General features: G+C 33.3%; 1 protein-coding gene across 1 annotated transcript in view; it reads right to left on the bottom strand.

The window, feature by feature from the left end:
• Window positions 1-19,229, bottom strand: part of LOC123695408 (guanylate cyclase 32E) — a 91,252-nt gene that overhangs the window by 32,171 nt on the left and 39,852 nt on the right. Inside the window, 4 exon segments of the mRNA XM_045641247.1 lie at window positions 173-364; window positions 2,826-3,123; window positions 14,001-14,135; window positions 17,879-18,136. Coding sequence (XP_045497203.1) covers window positions 173-364; window positions 2,826-3,123; window positions 14,001-14,135; window positions 17,879-18,136 — 883 coding nt within the window.

The following is a 19,229-nucleotide window of genomic DNA, read 5'->3' as shown; positions in this document are numbered from 1 at the left end:
CATTATTTCTTTCAATGTACAAAAATTACAAAAATAACAGATACCCAATATTCCCATTGAATCATTTGTTAAATAAATAAATATTCAAAAAAACAAAAACACAGGGGATCCTAGTGTGGGAACTGTGTGATGAAACAAATAAATTATTTTTATTTTATTTATATTTGCTTACCAGCATTAGTCAAATTAGTGTCGCCCCAGGGCCCGCTCCTCCCCAAGATCTCATACAAAATAATGCCAAAGGAGTACACGTCTCCCTTCTGTGTCCCTCGGGGGGGAGGATTCGGGTCCCTCAGGAGCTCTGGAGCCCTCCATAACATACGCTTCTCTACTCGAAGGGCATCTTCTGTGTCTGTGCAGCCACCTATGAAACATAAGTTAAAGACTGTCAATACTTGAAACGTGAAAAGTTCTGTGGTAACAAACTCAAAAAAAAAAACAGTCGAATTGAGAATAACCTTTTTTTAAGTCAGTTGTAAAATGCAAAGAAAGAGGATAGATTTTCCGTAACAATAAGTAAAAGATAAACTGTTGCAATAGGTAGAAATAGTTAAAGATTGACGAATACTAAGTCTCTAAAGTCTCTACTATACTCTAAAGCCAGAACCGCAATATAAATATTGAAGTAAAGATGTTTGGAAGTGCACTTGACAACACGGCTTATCAATGTGAATACCATTTGAGCTGCAAAAGCAAAGCTGCACTGTAGATGTTATATGTGAGGGCCAAAAATCGTACATTACGTATGATCTTAAACTTTAAAGTAATCGAAAACTATTTTCTGCTTTCCCTACTAAATATTATAAATGCGAAAGTAACTTCATTGACAACGTGGGCGAAGTCGCGAGCGGTAAGCTAGTTATATTATGTAATGAGGGAGAATCCCCGAAATAGAGTTTCGGCACAAATAAAGTTAAGCACCGTGAAAGTTACTGAACTTATGTGCCAAATTATCTGTATATTTCATTTTATTGCCTGAGCAAATCAAAATCAGGAAATATTTTTATTTTTATATTTCGATTTATTGCCTTTTGCCAATAGGTATTCCTACATAATAGGTTATTAAACTGTATAAAATAAGCAGTTTGTCGTGTGTGAAGATGTCTAAAGTTTATTAATTACTAGCTTACCGCCCGCGGCTTCGCCCGCTTTGTCTAAAACCTAATAAATTATATAACCTTCCCCTTGAATCACTCTCTATTAAAAAAAAGCGCATCAGAATCCGTTGCGTAGTTTTAAAGATTTAAGCATACAAAGGGACTGAGAAAGCGACTTTGTTTTATACTATGTAGTGATAACTTTTTATTTGTTTTCATACAGCATAGTTTCTTCTAGTGTTTGATTTTACGCGAGTATTATACAGAAATTAAAGACTTTTTAACGGATTTTAAACGCGATTTATCCATTATATTATTATTTTTCCGACGTTTCGAACACTTTACAGCGAGCGTGGTCACGGGGAGGAACGTCGGGAAAATAATATAATGAATAAATCGATTTTAAAATCCGTTAAAAAGTCTTTAATTTCTTCAAACAGCATTATTGTTTATACACAACCAGAAATTTTAATTAAGTATTAGGTATAACAATTTAGTTAGATTTTTAATACCTTGCATGTCGAAGTTAGGTACTAAATTGATAAAAAATAATAAAGTTCCAATAAAAACAGATAGAGTTATTAGCAAAAGCTGTCAATATATTTTGACTAGATTACATTGAAGACATTGAAATACTCGGATTTTCGTAGATCAAAAGACAATTGGCAATATCAAGGAACTAAGCCAGATTATAATTCTATTTTCCAAGATTTTCCGCATCGAAAAGCGTTGATCTTGACATTGGAAAATAATAAAATTTCCACTTGTATTATAATTCTTATTTCCATAAAAATAAATCAAAATAGCTTTTAGTTTGCTTATGGAGAACGACATAATGGAAAGATTTAAAGGTTTATATTTTTTATCACTTATTTTTGTTACTTGTGTAATGTATATCTGTTTACTTCGATATTTTTAACTTCGAAGTGAAAGTACACAAAAATGGAATAACTTTGTATCAAGATAATGGATATAGAAAAAGTATAATATTCTATTAACGTGAAATGATCTTGTTCAATTTAAATAAATGATAGATTTATATAGTGATAAAATAGTTTATTTAACCTCCTTTTAGTGTGTACATTATCGATGTCGGTTTTATGAATTAGTTTTAATGTCCAAAAATAACTAAATGGACTGTACAATGTACCTAATCCCATTATGCAATAAAGAAAGTTTTGTAGACCTGATACCTTTGTCTTTTGATGTTCTATATTAATAACGAAGGAAAAGCTTCCTTTATAAAATAACTAGGTTTCCGCCCACGGCTTCGTCCGCGCAGTCAAAGATAAACCCGCATAGTTCCCGTTCCCGTGGGATTTCTGGGATTGCGTCATTTTCCCGGGATAAAAAGTAGCCTATGTTCTTTCTCGGGTATCAAAATATCTCCATACCAAATTTCATGAAAATTGGTTCAGTAGTTTAGGAGTGATTGAGAAACACACAAACAGACAGAGTTACTTTCGCATTTATAATATTAGTATGGATTGATCCACCTATCATACCATGTTAGATGGATCAATCGTTTAATAGTTTATCTTTTACTTTAATTTTACAAATTCTATATTTATCTAGTTCAAATAACTCTAATCACTTATTCGAAGTAAATTCGTCAGCCTTCTAGTTGGTCCGTGACCAGACTAGCCACGAACTGACGAACATGTTGTCAAGATGAAAGACTTTATCCAGAACAGTGGCAGTATCCTGTTTAAGCCATAAAATACTCACTCTTTAACGTATGCAGCCCGTAATCCGATATCTGAAGCACCCACCGTCTGTCAACCAGACAGTTACTCGACGTCAGGTTGCCATGGGAACCGAGCGCGGAGTCATGCAGATATGTCAGACCCCGTAGCAGGTCTGCGACCAGACTGGCCACGAACATGTCGTCAAGATGTAGGTCTCTATCAGCCAGAACGGTTGCAAGGGAGCCGCGGGAGCAGTATGCTGTGACGATACATGCCATGCCGGATTCAATGCAGACGCCTACGAAGGGGGTCAGGTTCTCGTGGCGTAGTTCTCGCATCTATGGGAAAAAAAGATAGAAAAAAATGAGACGCGACGTTCTCAATTCGTGGGTATTTTATATTGTTTTATTGATTTGGTTAAATAATACTCAATCGTAGTAAACAAATGTAATGTAAGTTTTTATCTTCAAAAAGTATCTATATAACAGAAACTGATACTAAAACCAAGAACACCATAGACAAACAACTGCATAGTTTAAACCTTGTTTAAACGCAATATTCATGTTCCGTAGACTCATAAAAGTTATTAAGGGCAAGCTCCCTAAATTTTATGTGAATTTGCATACATATTCTGAAACAGGCACACATACAATCAAAATGGAACTTTAGTATATGATTTACTTATTGGGTCTTTTTCTTTCGATGTACAAGACAGTTACGTAATTGTAACATTTTCGCTCGATTAATTTTTTATTCAAAAATTATGCCTTTTTTAAGGATTATTACATTTATTTAATGATTTACTTGGACTTTAGGTATGTTTAAAATAAATGTTAACAGTAAGAAAATAGAGGTTACTATCGAATATCAAGATATTTTTTCTCTATATTAATTATTACTTTAGTTATTAACGAAATAAGAATTGAGACTTACTTTTCGAGCTCGAACACGATCAAAGAGCGCATGCTATAATCAACTTTATTACTGCTGTATTAGCGTCTAGTAGCGTAACCGGTCTCTCAGTGCCAGAAATGAAAAAGGGAGCCTCCTCTTAACAGAAATATTTCAGTTATGTTGTTTATTGTCTACGTAATTTTCGTTTCACTCCAAGCTCCGAGTATGTAATAGAGAAAAATTCGTGAAGCGTAGTGAAAATTATATTTACAAGACTGAAGATTGAAATTGAGGCATCTTCAAAAACATTTTTGTAAATAATTTGAAATTATTAAACCCGTGTAAAAGACATTATGTATTACTAGCTTACCGCCCGCGGCTTCGCCCGCTTTGTCTAAAACCGAATAAATTATATACTAAAACCTTCCTCTTGAATCACTCTATCTATTACAGAAAACCGCATCAATATCCGTTGCGCATACAAAGGGACATAGGGACAGAGAAAGCGACTTTGTTTTATACTATGTTAACGAAGTTTTGAGTAACAGTCAATAGTCGTGAGGATGAAACTGTCTACTTTATTCAGTTTTACCACTTATTTACTTAAAATATTTAATTTCAAATATGAATGATATATGATGTTATGTAAACATGCTCCAATTTAGGAATGCAGTGGTCTAGGTAATGTTTACCTATGTATAAATAAATAAAAAAGTGGTTTTATTTCTCAAAAATTGTTTCACTGATATCTGTATGAAAAACGACGTGTTGCACTCGGGGACTGCCGCGGCCGCGGTAAAGCTATTGCATCAGTGTTCGGAACCGTACGATAATTATTGTACAAACACGATAATTTTGTGCCTACGTACGATGTACGATAGCATAGTATTATCGTGCGATAATTTCTATCATGCAAAATTCGAGAATTTATATTATTTCACTCATACAAATATGAAATTTTGACGTGTTTCATAACGAACTTTCATGGGAACAGTGAAATTTTGTCAGATTGAATTTTAAACTTGGCGCGTTTATTGAACATAAAGTGGAAATGGAATCGGTTCAGGTCTATAGTCTGTACCACGCGTAAAACCAAAGAGTACATAATGAATAGTAGGGCTCGTAAAACGTTTGGGTTTCAGTGTCCCGTTGATTTGACAGCGGTAGTTAAACAAAGATTAACTATAGGGACTTGCATACTTATCAATATTACAATTTATATGATTTATTGACTTAAAATTCACTTTATTCAAAAAAGTACGATAATTTCGAACCATAAACGCCTAATAAACGATAATTTTACGCCCCTGGTACGATAATCAGCTCACTTCAGGTTGCTAACACTGTATTGCATGCTATGCCTTCAAGCCACACCTCCGCCCGTCGGAGTGGGGAGCGTGAGGTTTTTTCGTTACGGAATTTCTCGATTCGGTCCCCGCGCTCAAGGCCCGCGATAGAAGCTATGCAATAGCTTAATATATTTTAATCTCTATGTAGAGTAAATTTTTCAAAGCCTAAATATTGTATAATATTAGTTTTATATTCAAGTTACTCTTAAACTATTTTCAATTATATTAATTAGCCTCACAGACATAAATAAGGTATTAAAGTATTGAGTTATATTTCCAGTTTATTTGAATAACAGATAATAAATAGAGCCCAAATTTCTATCTACGTGTTCATAATCTAGCTTTCTATTAAAATCTATACTAATAAAGCTGAAGAGTTTGTTTGGCTGCACACGCTAATCTCAAGAACGGTCGAATTTGAAACATTATTTCAATATTGGATATATCAATAGGAGCGGAGCTATGCGGGTAAAACCGCATAGCACCTCTATATAAATCTAGTTATGAAGTAATTATTATAAATGCATTTTCAAAAGAAGCATGAATAAATAAAGATATTAAATAAAGATAAAAATTCCTACAAATAAATGTCCTCTTTTAAAGAGAACTGAATAAATACGACACGCCTGCGTTTAGAATTGTGTTCAGTTTTCTGGTTTTATTTAAACGTCCCGCTACTTTGTGGTCGCCTTTAGTAAAGAATTCATGACATTAATAAAAAGACGTTGTTATTATGAAACATATATGAATAGGATTTATGGAAAATTAAACGTGTGTTGAAACTTTTATGTGTAGAATGTCATTTATAAAATACGATGTATTAAAAAAAACACGTACTTAACTACATATTATTTGTATATAATATGTAGTTACATGTTTTATAACGTAAATGTTTAACGTAGATAGGTAATTAATTAATTGTTTTCAATTAAAAGCGTTACAATATGGCGTTAATTCGATCGTATTTTTAGTTGGATTGCACAAATAAAGATTTAAAAATATAACTACTCTATTATAATTGCGATTGCTATTTGAAGCTAGAACTACTGAATGCCTACATTATGGTGAAATTAACGCAGTTTGATATTTTGTCCAAATTCAAAAGTGCTTCTTCTAGTAGATGTCTATTGAATAAATAAATGTTTGAGTTTGAGTTTGAAAACGTAGAATATTCATCAAAAAGCCAGAGTTGAAAAGCTCGTACAATTTACGGACACAATAGAAACGAATACATAGAGGCACATAATATTTCAACGACGTACAACTAAATTAGTTTCAACAAGTTAAATAGCATAAGTTTAATTTTATTACACGTGATTCCGCTATTTTGTTGCTGGATAATTTGTAACATACTAAACTTTAAGTGAACAGCTGTATATAATAGGTACTAGCTTTCCACCCGCGGCATCGCCCGCGCACTCAAAGAAAAACCCGCATAGTTCCCGTTCCCGTGGGATTTCCGGGATAAAACCTATCCCATGTCCTTTCTCGGGTATCAAAATATATCTACACCAAATTTCATGCAAATTGGTTCAGCAGTTAAAGCGTGATTGAGTAACAGACAGACAGACAAACAGAGTTACTTTCGCATTTATAATATATAGTATGGATGAAAGATAAGTAATACAATCTACCTTTTTAATAATGTTATATTATTTCCAAAATTCTGTTGAAACTTTTAAATTCGCGAAAAACTTTTTGAAGTGAAACTTCTTTAGGCGCGTTGAGAGTAAAATTTCAAGGTCGCGTCATGGCAATACAGTCACGTCATGGAGTAAGGCGACGATTTAAGCATCTTGCCAAAGAAATTTCAATTCTGTCACGACGGGTGCTAGGCACATATGCTCTGTTTAGAGCTTAAAATGACTCTACCGATTTAAATCAACTTTATGTGAAAGTTAAGTAGTAACAATAATTAACTAATCTGTGCTGAAAGTTTTATAATTCACTAGCTTACTGCCCGCGGCTTCGCCCGCTTTCTCTAAAACGATTTGAGATTTAAACTATCCTATCTCTCAAGTTGGATCGAACTGCACATTGTGTGCGAATTTTATTATAATCGGTTAAGTGGTTTAGGAGTCCATTGAGGACAAACATTGTGACACGAGATTTATATATATTAAGATTAGATAAGTTAAACAGAACATTTTAGGAAGTTGTATAACCAGTAGTATATCAGAAATTAGGTCATATTTCATCTAAAAGCGACGAAAATAATTAAGCTACCTCTTAATATAGATTCAAAAGATCAAATAATAACAGTAATGTGTACCTAAAATTTAAAGGAAACGAACGAAGATAAAATCTGTGCGTTTGAAGATATTAGGCCAAAGATATTTCCAAAGGGCAGCTTATAATAAAAATACTCTTTGCAGATGGGAAAATTTATGAATATTGGAAACGAATATAATTTTAATGTTTTGGTGTATCTATAAATGTTATGTTTTTGGACGCAAATAACATAATATTAGTAGGTACCTATAAAATATCGAAATCCTCTTAATCCTTATTAAATCCAATGATTTTGTTTTTATCGGAAAATGATTTATGCCAATCTATTAATTAGCAATTGTGTACTATCAATTCGATTTCTGTTAAATTGAGGCATTTGTCATTTCCTCTCTTGTTTATAACAAACTAGCGGTCCGCCCCGGCTTCGCCCGTGGTAGCCTATGTTCTTTCTCAGGGTCTAAAGATTGTCTGTGCCAAATTTCATCAAAATCGTTTGAGAGGTTTACGAGGGAAAGCGTAACAGACAGGCAGACAGAAATACTTTCGAATTTATAATATTATATTATATTAGTAGGGATAATAATTTCTTCTTGTTTCAATTAACAACACTTAAGTATAGATTTTAAATTAAAGATGGTCAAACAATTTCCTTGCGAAGTTTGAAAGTGTTAAACGTAGGGATTTAATAACATAATTAATTCGTTTCAAACCAGGTTGAAAAGCTTTGATGTCTAAATTAAAATTAAAACAGTTTTTCAAAATATACCCCTACAGCCACATTCAATGTACTGTATTAAATAATAATTTAAAAACATAATTTTCTACGTCAAAATTTCACGAATGCAATCAAAGGATCCCAAAGCAGAAAAATCTAGTAAACTGTTACGCAAGTTCAACTCATTGACAAAATAAAAAAATTTGCTCCGCTCTTAGATAAGGAACCGACGATGATAATAATTAAGATATAATAATAATAAACAATAAACAAATCTAAATTGCTGCCTAAACATACTGTAAACAGAGGGAGTCTTAAGATGCTATCAACGAATAAGCTGTATATCGAAGTTCTAATCCAATTAGAAGCTACTAACAGGCGTATTGTATCTATGGTATTGTATAGTTCAGAACTCCAAATCTCAAACATCTTTAGATATAGTAAGACTTGAACGAAATACTGAGAATGTTACTGAGATTCTGTTTCGAAGGCTGAACTGAATTCGTCAACGGACTTCCGTGAACAATTAGTACGTAGGTATGTTACTGTGAAAAGGATTATGTGTAATTGATATTAATTGAGAACCAAATTTCTGAACGGATTTGAATACAATTTGTAAATATGCATTCGGAAAATTGTTATGAGAGAATTATCCGCTATTCGATAATTTTCTACTGATATTTGATAATATATTAAGTACTTATGTAGGATTTTTCATACATATTCGATATGTGATTCGATACCACAATCGCAGATTATAAAAAAAATAGTTAGTACCTCAACTCCATATTAGGTATAATATTAAAACTTATTAAAAAAAATGTGTGCGTGTGCGCTAGTGTACACACGTAAGAAGTGAAACTTCATTATGACCTTATTTTTCAAAAAATAATTTACTATATGCAAATTTACAGGAATACGTCGAATCACGCGTGGCAGGGATAAGAAAAAGATGGCGCGTAACGGATAAATGTCACGCGAAACGAAAAAATGTTACACTAAATTTTTTTCCAACCCCGATAAAGATGTTTCACTTCAATAATAACAACAAAAATAAAAGCAGAAAAAGTGTCGTCTACATATTATCACTTTTCAGTGAACAAATGTTTGAATTTTTGTTTTAACACGTTCACTGCGGGTCACCCACAATCGGCCTGGTGCTGTGCCAAATCACTGTGCGCGCGGCAAAAACAGGTCTTTCTCGCTTGTGCGGAACAGGTTTTCTGGGCATTTTTACGAGCATGATAGAGACAAATATAGTTTTCGAATTGTGACAAGAAATGTAGTAATATAGGCAGTTTACTTACGCGACAGGTCGTTTTCGACCTCCGCCGCACAGGACTTTAAAAATGTTACCTCAGTGCGGGAGCGGGCCTGTTTCGGTGGGTGACCGGTAGCGACCTGCTGCCGCACTGTGCAGATGCGTACGCGTTGAGTCGCCAGTAGTGTTGTGCAGTCAAAAGAAGGACGCGCGCTCATCGACTTCAAAATGGCGCATCGTAAAAAAAATAACGCTAGAAAATGTAAGTAATAGTGATTCTGAAGACTATTACGAAGAGACTAAACGAATTAAATACAGGAAAATATTTCAAAAGCAAGAACTAAAGCCATCCAACCGCAAAATCACAATTTTAGAAAATAAAATAATCCGCCCAGCAAATTATAAACGCCAAAGTATTCTCGGCGACGACATAAGTGACGAAGAAATTTTCCCTAAAAGAAAAAATATGACTACCCTGATTCTAGAAATGATATTTACATCAGTCCGAGTGGAACAAAACTTCATGTTATGTCAGGACCATGATAACTCGATTACGAATAATATCGTGGTAAGAATCATTAAATAGTTAAAGTTAATTAAATAAAAAGAATTTTATTTAATTTTGTTTTTAATTACCTACTATGTTTGGCTTAGTGCTTATAAGATTTAAATATAATTAATGAATCGATATTTTATTTTCTTTCACTATCCCATCACTATAAAAATTACACTTTGGTGCGGGATCAGGCCTTGTCGGCCTGACAATTTCGATTGCTAATTTCTCAATTTCTGTTTAGATAATCCAGGGGCGGGATCAATGTAAAGACAAGTGATTCATCAAGATTTCAAAACTGTAAAAAAAAATCATAGATACTTTATGGTTTGGCTAAGATAATAGAGCTTTAATACTTCTCAGAGCTGTCGTGTCGAAAGGGCCTGCCACGCACATTAAGAAAGTCAAGTGGGTGCTTTTTTGGACTGCCACCGCACCGGCTGAAAGTCATTGTTATTTTTTACGCAGTGAACGTGTTAAATTGACACATTTTTAGTAACATTTATTTCCTGTATGTCATCTATCCTGTGGGGACTGTCAGAAAGTTACAACAAGCCCTGTCAATATTTGTTGACATTTCATTAAATGCCCGGTTTCTGTATCATATTCCAATTTACTTTCGAACGGTTGGATTTTGAAGGTTTTAATGGTTAAATTTTTTAAATTTGGTTAATTGTTTGTTAAGAATTAAATATTATTAGGTATTATATTAACTATATATTCTTCTGATTTATCTAATAGGCAAAATTCCTGTTTTACATATTTTCTATTCCTGTTTGACAGACTTTGATAAATATCGATAAGTATTTCACTAATTTACCATTATTTTCCCATTAACATAATATTATTCTAGAATTTATATATTTATCTATTTCTTGAAGCCGCGGGCGGTAAGCTAGTTACCGCCCGCGGCTTCACCCGCTTTGTCTAAAACCTAATAAATTATATACTAAAACTAGCGTTTAGCTACTATTATGTATTCTGTGCTAAAACCTTCCTCTTGAATCACTCTATCATCAAAATCCGTTGCGTAGTTTTAAAGATTTAAGCATACAAAAGGACATAGGGACAGAGAAAGCGACTTTGTTTTATACTATTTAGTGATTCAAAAGCTCTGTGTTTTCAAATTTTATTTCTTTATATTTTTCTCTTAAGTTCATTAAATCGCTTCAATTATTTATCAGCGTGAAACATGAACACATATTCCTATATCTACAGAACTAACAAAATTTTATCATCAATCGAATAATGCTAACGCATCTTTTTGATAATATAATAATATCTCAAGGACCATGGTACATTAATCATGGCTTGAGCCTCTGAAATCCAAAAACAACTTAATTATTTATGCATTCTGAAAGTGAGAAGGATTCCGTCGCAAAATCAAGAGCTTTAAAGCTTTTGAAACATTCCTTCAAGATGGTTAATAATTAATTACATTTATTATGAGCTGAGTTGTTGGTTGGTTGGTAATGACCCTGCCTTCAAACCAGAGGTCGTGGGTTCGATTCCCAACCGGGGCAAATATTTGTGTGATGAACATCGATGTTTGCTCTGTGTCTGGGTGTTAATTATTTATATATTTAAAATTATATATGTATGTTTATCAGCCATCTGGTTTCCATAACACAAGCGAAAAGCTTAGTATGGGATCAGATCGTGCCGTGTGTGAAAATATCCTGAAATATTTATTTATTAAGCTATTGCACAGCTTCTATCGCGGGCCTTCAGCGCGGGGACCGAATCGAGAAATTCCGTAACGAAAAAACCTCACGCTCCCCACTCCAACGGGCTCGGAGGTGTGGCTTGAAGGCATGCTATGCAATAGCTTTACCGCGGCATTCCCCGAGTGCCACACGTCTTTTTTTATTATTTATTTATTTACTCAAAAGTCGCTTGATCGTTACAGGATTATCTAAACAAAGTTTTTATCGTCTAAACAAAGTTTTTTGTCATAGTAAAATTGTGGAAAACTTTATTAAGTACAACACACACATACACAAAATACATACGTCATACACTCATAATACTATACACATCAACTGAACCATAAGAAATAATCTGCGAAGAATTTGAAAGAATGTTTTTTTATTAACAAACACGCAAATAATAAATATAAATATATACAATTGCTTGCTATGTAGCAATAAGGCCGCCTATTGTGCAAAATAATTGTACCTACCTTATTAGTTTGTACTAGACTTACTTACATTGTTTTGTACAATAAAGTATTATAAATAAATAAAAAGACGTACAGCAGCTTGTCGTGACTGTGTACTGCATAATATGCATTGCATAACTTGTATAAGTTTATAATATAATATTATAACGCCTTCTGAGGGTAGCTCACACTTTCGAGCGAAGTACCAAAGGAACTTACACCAAGTTGCTGTTGCATTATAAATTAGGTTTCTCCAAGGTTTATTCCTATTAGTATATCGTTATTAACTATATTATGAAATAATGCTAGTTTCACAAATTGTGACGAAATTCTCTAGTTCTAGGAATTTACTAAAATGTTTATAATAAATTATTATGTCAACGATATAAGAGCAATTTTGCTGTTCCTCAAAATTAATAATAAACTATTTTTGGATAAAATTAATCATTATAAAATATTCAATTTATAACATTTTGTTCGTACACATCTAAATTCTAAACCTCATGTATTTGTAATCAAACATAAAATTTTCAGCCTTTATTAAGTGAAAAGCTATGGTTTAATTCAAGCTGGCCTAATTATTATTGTACAAAATAATATTATCATGATTAATTTCATACCAAATTATTTATTGCTATGTTATGTAATAAATATGTAGCAATTGAAAACGTTTGAATGTTTGCATCAGAAATTAAATAAGATCAGATTAACGCTCACAATTCTTTAGTTCAAATTATTAGTTTAAATTATTTAATGTAGAAATTGAGACTCGTTTAATTTTTACTTTATAATACAAACTTATAATTGAGATTCATTCAAACGTTTTACTATGTTGTAATTTATAGATGAGACAAAAATAAAATTCACCAAAGAATTATACGAGTTTAAAAACCATAAGTTTTTTTTTGTTATTTACCTACCTACCGTAAAGTAGATATTGTTTTCAAAAAAAACAATTTATCAAAATACAAGCTTTCACACTAAAAAGTGTTCGAATAATATATGAATTTCTATTCAAAATACTACAACAATTGTGTTCAAAATTCATGAAATACTGCTACGAGTTACTGCGTCAGTAACTTGCAAATATTTCATTACCTCAGGCCAGTGTACAGTCAAATGGCTTGATACATGTGTTACGTAATAAAAACAGGAATTCATGATACATTGAAACTTTTAATAATTTGTACCAGAATAAAATAGTACAGAAAATATTTTTTTTTATTTTTTTTTATAGTAACCCTAGCAATTATAGGGCAGGCGACTCACTTAGTGGTAGGTGATAGACGCCGCCCATGACCATCACAGCGTTGGGAACACTGCGATCGTATTGCCGGCTTTAAGGTGGAAGTTGGTTTTTCATGAAGGTGTAGGCTCTTTGCTTGAAGGTTCCCATGTCGTATTGGTTGGGGAACACGGAAGGTGGTAAGGTGTTCCACAGAGTAGCACACGTGTAGCACGGGGTAGAAAATGACGTGCAACGCACTGTTGTCGAGCACCATGCATCCAGGTGGTGTGGATGATATTTTAAAAATCATAGAACTTTAATTACATTATTTAAGTAGGCTAGCTTTCTGCGCATGGCTTTGCCCGCTTTGTAGAAAACTTAACAACATAATACATATATACTGATTGTTTAAGCATAAACAATTAGGTTCGTAAAATATACCAATATTACGCTATTAGGTATACGCCGATATATTATTAAGAAGCCCAAATAAAAGAAAAAAATAAAACAAACATATGCAAAAAAAAAACATTTATTCATAGACTACAACATAAATAACAACAACAAACATAACGTAGAAAAAAAGCGTGTGTGTCGAGCACACGTGTCAAAAGTGAAACTTCTTTGGCAAGATTCAAAGATAACAAAACCGTCGCGTTACTCCAAAATGACGGTTGCCATGACTCTACCATGAAATTTTTACTCTCAACGCGCCTAAAGAAGTTTCACTTCAAAATTAACATAATACAGACATAAATATAGTTTATTTATGCTTTAACTAATCTTAAAGAAAATAACATTTAATTTTACAATTACACAAACCTGCTTCAACTCCTTCTTAATAGGTCGTGTGACGTCAATATTTTTCTTTCTCAATCGCTTCACGGCTACAAAGTTTCCCCTGAACGAGGCGAGGGTCGTGTGCGCGCGTTTGTTATCCACTTCTTGTACAGCATCCTAGAAAGAAAACATTTCAAATTTTGGTTTGATAGAGTTTAATGTGACTTATAGGAAGGTAAAATATGAAATACTAGCGGCCCGCCCCGGCTTCGCCTGTGGTACATATTTCGCAATAAAAAGTAGCCTATGTCCTTTCTCGGGTATCAAAATATCTCCATACCAAATTTCATGCAAATTGGTTCAGTAGTTTAGGCGTGATTGAGTAACAGACAGACAGACAGACAGAGTTATTTTCGCATTTATAATATTAGTATGGATATCATCTTGTTGTATAATAAAAAGAATTGTCAAATGTGTTGCTAACTGGAGAGCGACTCGACCGATTCGGCTAATTTTAACGTTCGACTCAACCAATTCGGCTACCTTTTTTTTTCAATCAAGCTATCTTCATATGGAGAGATAACATGAAAAAGGGGCGATTATAATCTAATATATAAAAATCAATGCCACTTTTCGTTGTAATTCCATAACTCGAGAACGGCTGAACCGATTTCGATAATTCTTTTTTTATTATATTCCTTGAAGTACGAGGATGGTTCTTATGTAGAGAAAACGTAAACATGTACCACGGGCGAAGCCGGGGCGGACCGCTAGTTAATTATAGAATACTAGATTCCCGCCCGCTGTTTCGCCCGCGTTTTCAAAGAAAAACCCGCATAGTTCTCGTTCCCGTGGGATTTCCAGGATATGTGTTAATCCAAGCTACCCTATAATATTATGTGTGCTAAATTTCATTGTAATCGGTTCAGGAGTATTTGCGTGAAAGAGTAACAAACATACACACCTACACATACACATACCATCCTCCCAAACTTTCGTATTTATAATATTAGTAGGATATTACCCAGGATAATAGATAATAAAATATAGGTAACCCACAAAATCTCCATCCAGGTACATAATAACAAGCTATTAATATCAACAAAAACAGAGTCAAAGTGACGTCAGCAACACGCCTCCAAAACTTTATTTACAAATACAGAAGGTAAAGCTGCCAATAAAGTTTAGTACCCTTGAAGGGACTGAAAATGACGTATCCAGGAAATTAATAATTTAATAGACCCCAAGTGAAATACATTTATTAATAAACAACTTGTAAACAAGAATTATTGTTATTGTTATTGCTACCACAAATTTTAATGATTACAACGACACCTCCATACACCGGTTTGGGCTGTAGAGCGTGACAAAGTATTATACATATGCTCGAAAAACTTAACTAAGGAGGGTTAAGTCTTTCGCAGTCGGGTAATAAATTAGCCACGCTAGTTGCGTACAATATGCTTGCTGTCTTTACTTTTATCATTTTGAAGTGAAACTTTCTTATCGGGGTTGGAAAAATATTTAGTGTAACATTTTATCGTTACGCGAGACATTTTTCCGTTACGCGCCATCTTTTTCTTATCCCTACCACGCGTGATTCGACGTATTTCTGTAAAGTTGCGTAATATAGTGATGAATTATGTTTTGAAAAATAAGGTCATAATGAAGTTTCACTTCTTACGTGTGTACACTAGTACACGCACACATTTTTTTATAAACACCTTGAAATGTTACCTTTCAGTGTATGGACTATCCATTTATCAAGGATGGCTTTAGGCTATACCATCTGGTAAGACCAATAGGATAGCAATGAGGGTAAAACCTCGGAACACAGATGCTAATCTATACTAATATTATAAAGCTGGAGAGTTTGATTGTTTGAACGCGCTAATCTTGGGAACTACTGATCCGATTTGAAAAATTCTTTCGGTGTTAGATAGCCCATTTATCGAGGAAGGTTATAGGCTATATATCATCACACTACGACCACCAGGAGTGGACTCACGGGGGTGAAACCGCGAGGAGCAGTATTCTATAAAATTAGGTTTAGATAAGATTTAAATCTCCGTAAGAAAATTCATCCAAAATACTAATGAATTATCTAAGCGTTAATTAGTTTTCTAAAAGTGACGATAGCGAAATGAAAATTTGATTAATTGTTCGTTAGATTATTCTAGAATTTTATAGTATAATTAATATTCTGAGGATGCTATAGCAAATTTTAATTCGTGACTGTAATGTGAAATATTGGTCGAATCAGCGTGAAAATCAGGCCTTGTCAAATAATTAAGTTAACAGCGATACGTGATCTACGCGAAGATAATATTTAATTTGTGAGAACCGTGACTGTGATGGTATTTAATACAAATTTTTAATAAATTAATGTCTTTGTTTTATTAGTAGAATACCTTTATAGTTTATATACATAAAAAATAAATAGCTCTTTTAGAAAAAAGCAGCAAAAAGAAGTGCGTCTAGCTGTTCCCCGCGATTTCACCCGCACCGCCCGCTCCTGTTGGTCTTAGCGTGACAATATAGCTTATAGCCTTCCTCGATAAATGGGCTATCCAACACCGAAAGAATTTTTTAAATCGGACCAGTAGTTCCCGAGATTTGCGCGTTCAAACAAACAATCAAACAAACTCTTCAGCTTTATAATATTAGTATAGATTTCATAAAAAATATTGTAGGTAGTATTTTCCCTTTGAACGTTGTAAATAAGCTCTTCCTTTTTACTGTATAAATTACTGGATTATCAAAATAATTATGTAAAAATGTAATTGTAACTTGTTAATATTTTTTAAAACATTAATTAGGTGGTAAGTTCTCTTTTTTATGACGACACCTTTTGTTTGTTTGTTTGTACCAAACCTGCAAAACAATCAAACTGATTTTGGTAATTCTTTCACTTACAAACCTACACTATTACTTAAGCTATTTTGGATCAAACAGTGAAACCAAGACGAACATTAGTCTAAACCCTTTTGGCATCACACTAATTTTATTTATTTTTTAATTTTAATTTTATTTTGTATTGCTTCTTTTTGTTTGTTTTTTATTTAATTACCTTATTTCTGTATAATGTGGTGCCAAATAAATGAGTTTGAGTTTGAGTTTGAGTAAATACAGTAGTAACTTGGTGAATCATCTAAATTGAGACTTGTTAGATAAAGCAATCCACTTAAAGCTCAACTCCAATCACTATACATACATCCAATGTAACATCCAACATCTAACATCCAATTTCGCTAGTACGATGTAACAGAATTCCAATAAAGTATTTGTACTGACAATTTGAAACATAGTACGTATTATACAATGTATAAGCTATCTAATTGCTTATTTGAAACTTTACGCTTTCAGCACATACCTTGTTATTGCATAGCGTGATTTTATTTTATTTAGTCAAAATTACTGGGTTTTTGTATAGAAAACTAATAATCCGTCAGTTCGAATAACAAGTAGGTAATGTATGAAAATGTATGTGAAAACTACTCAAATAGACTTTGTTTTTCTTTTATTTTATTTTAAACTTTATTCTACATAACACAAAATACATAGTAAGAAAATATAAGATACAATAAACTTACATTTTCAAGAAGTACTAAAACTGACCCTTAGTTTATGTAAAACATACTTTAGAATGCTGTAGAGGGAAAAAAGAGTTACTAGTTCAAGTGTTTACGTACACAAACGTGGTACAATATAAACATCTATACCTCCACTAAAACACACTCATCTTACATTTCCTTTCCTACCAGGTTGCCTGGCAGAGATTGCTGTGCAGCAGTAAGGCCGCCACAAAATATTTGTACCTCATTACATTGTTCTAGATTTCTTTACTTTGTTTTGTATAATAAAGCATTATAAATAAATAAAAAATTAGCAACAAAACACTAAATATAAAGTAATCTCACCTTATCCGGACATCCAGTGATAAACGTCAGATCCTTCGCCTCAATCCTCCACAGCACAGACGCCAGTTTGGTTTCATACCGGTAGTGTCTGACCAACAGCATCAGAGCCAGCATGGCAGCCACCGCGACTCCAGCCACCGCGGCTATCACGCCGGGGTCTGGCGGGAGGGAGCAACGGCGCCCGTCGAAGCCGCAAGCGGGCTCGGCTACGGGAGGGGACCCGCTTATCCAGGCTATGTTGGTACCGCCGACTAGTTCCTGGTAAATATACATATTATTACATTGAGATATACATATGGAGACGACACCGCCTACATCACTTATGTTCCGCTAAACATACGCCATATGGCGTAACTGCACGCTCATTTTTTATTTGTCTTAAAGTGAAACGCATCAAAATATGCCTTCGTATGTGTTACGATATTGCACAAATAATACAAATAATACGGAAAAGTGCAAAGGAATAACTTTCATCGGTAAGTACCTAACTAGATAATAATTTTTAAAACTTAGTTAGAGCAAAAAAATGGCGCATAGATTTTGTTCGTGGTGTCTTCTCCATACGTAGTAATATTATCTCAATGTATTATTATTATTTAACACTTTAATAGTTGTACAAATAGGAACATTAGAACTAGTTAGATAGAACAGAGTACAACTAATTTGGCGGCCTTATCACTCGTAGTGATCTCTTTCAGGCATACATAGTAAGTGTATGTGCTTATGTCTACCGATTAAGAAATAATATGTAGTTAAAAGACACGCATAATAAGATGAACTAATAAAATTACTGTATTGTCACCAACGTTTGAAACTTGACGATGATGTAATGAAACCGTCGTAGGTTTTATAATGAAAATCGAAGTAAAGGTGGAAAAAGGGAATTGTGTATTTCTTTAAGAAATGTAAACTCCACAGTTTCGTTTATAGTGGGTCAAAATAAAGGTAGGTACTCTAAAGAAGTCGTTTATTACAAACATACAAATACTTGTATGTTTGTATGTAGGTAAACATACAAACATACAAGTACATTAATATACATTAACACACAGTTAAAGTTTATTAAAGTGTGTTATAAAGGAGGAAGTTCTCGTTTATTAATCTATTTTTGTGTTTGTTACCTCAGAACTTATGACCGGGTGCACCAATTATGATGGGTGATGATAATTTAATAAGTTTTCGACATTCCATTACTGAACAATAAATTAACATAAAATGTTATTTCTCTTCTATAAAATATACAAATTTTATGTAGAATGTTAATAAAACAGTTTATAAATGAAACAAGCCCAGTATAAATCAGTCAACCGTAGAGAACGTTGGCCATTTTGCAAACAACTCTATATGTACT

The sequence above is a fragment of the Colias croceus genome, chromosome 11 (assembly GCF_905220415.1).
Source record: "Colias croceus chromosome 11, ilColCroc2.1".
Classification (NCBI taxonomy): domain Eukaryota; kingdom Metazoa; phylum Arthropoda; class Insecta; order Lepidoptera; family Pieridae; genus Colias; species Colias croceus.
Note: the sequence above shows the minus strand (reverse complement) of the source record. Positions and strands in the feature narration are given on the sequence as shown.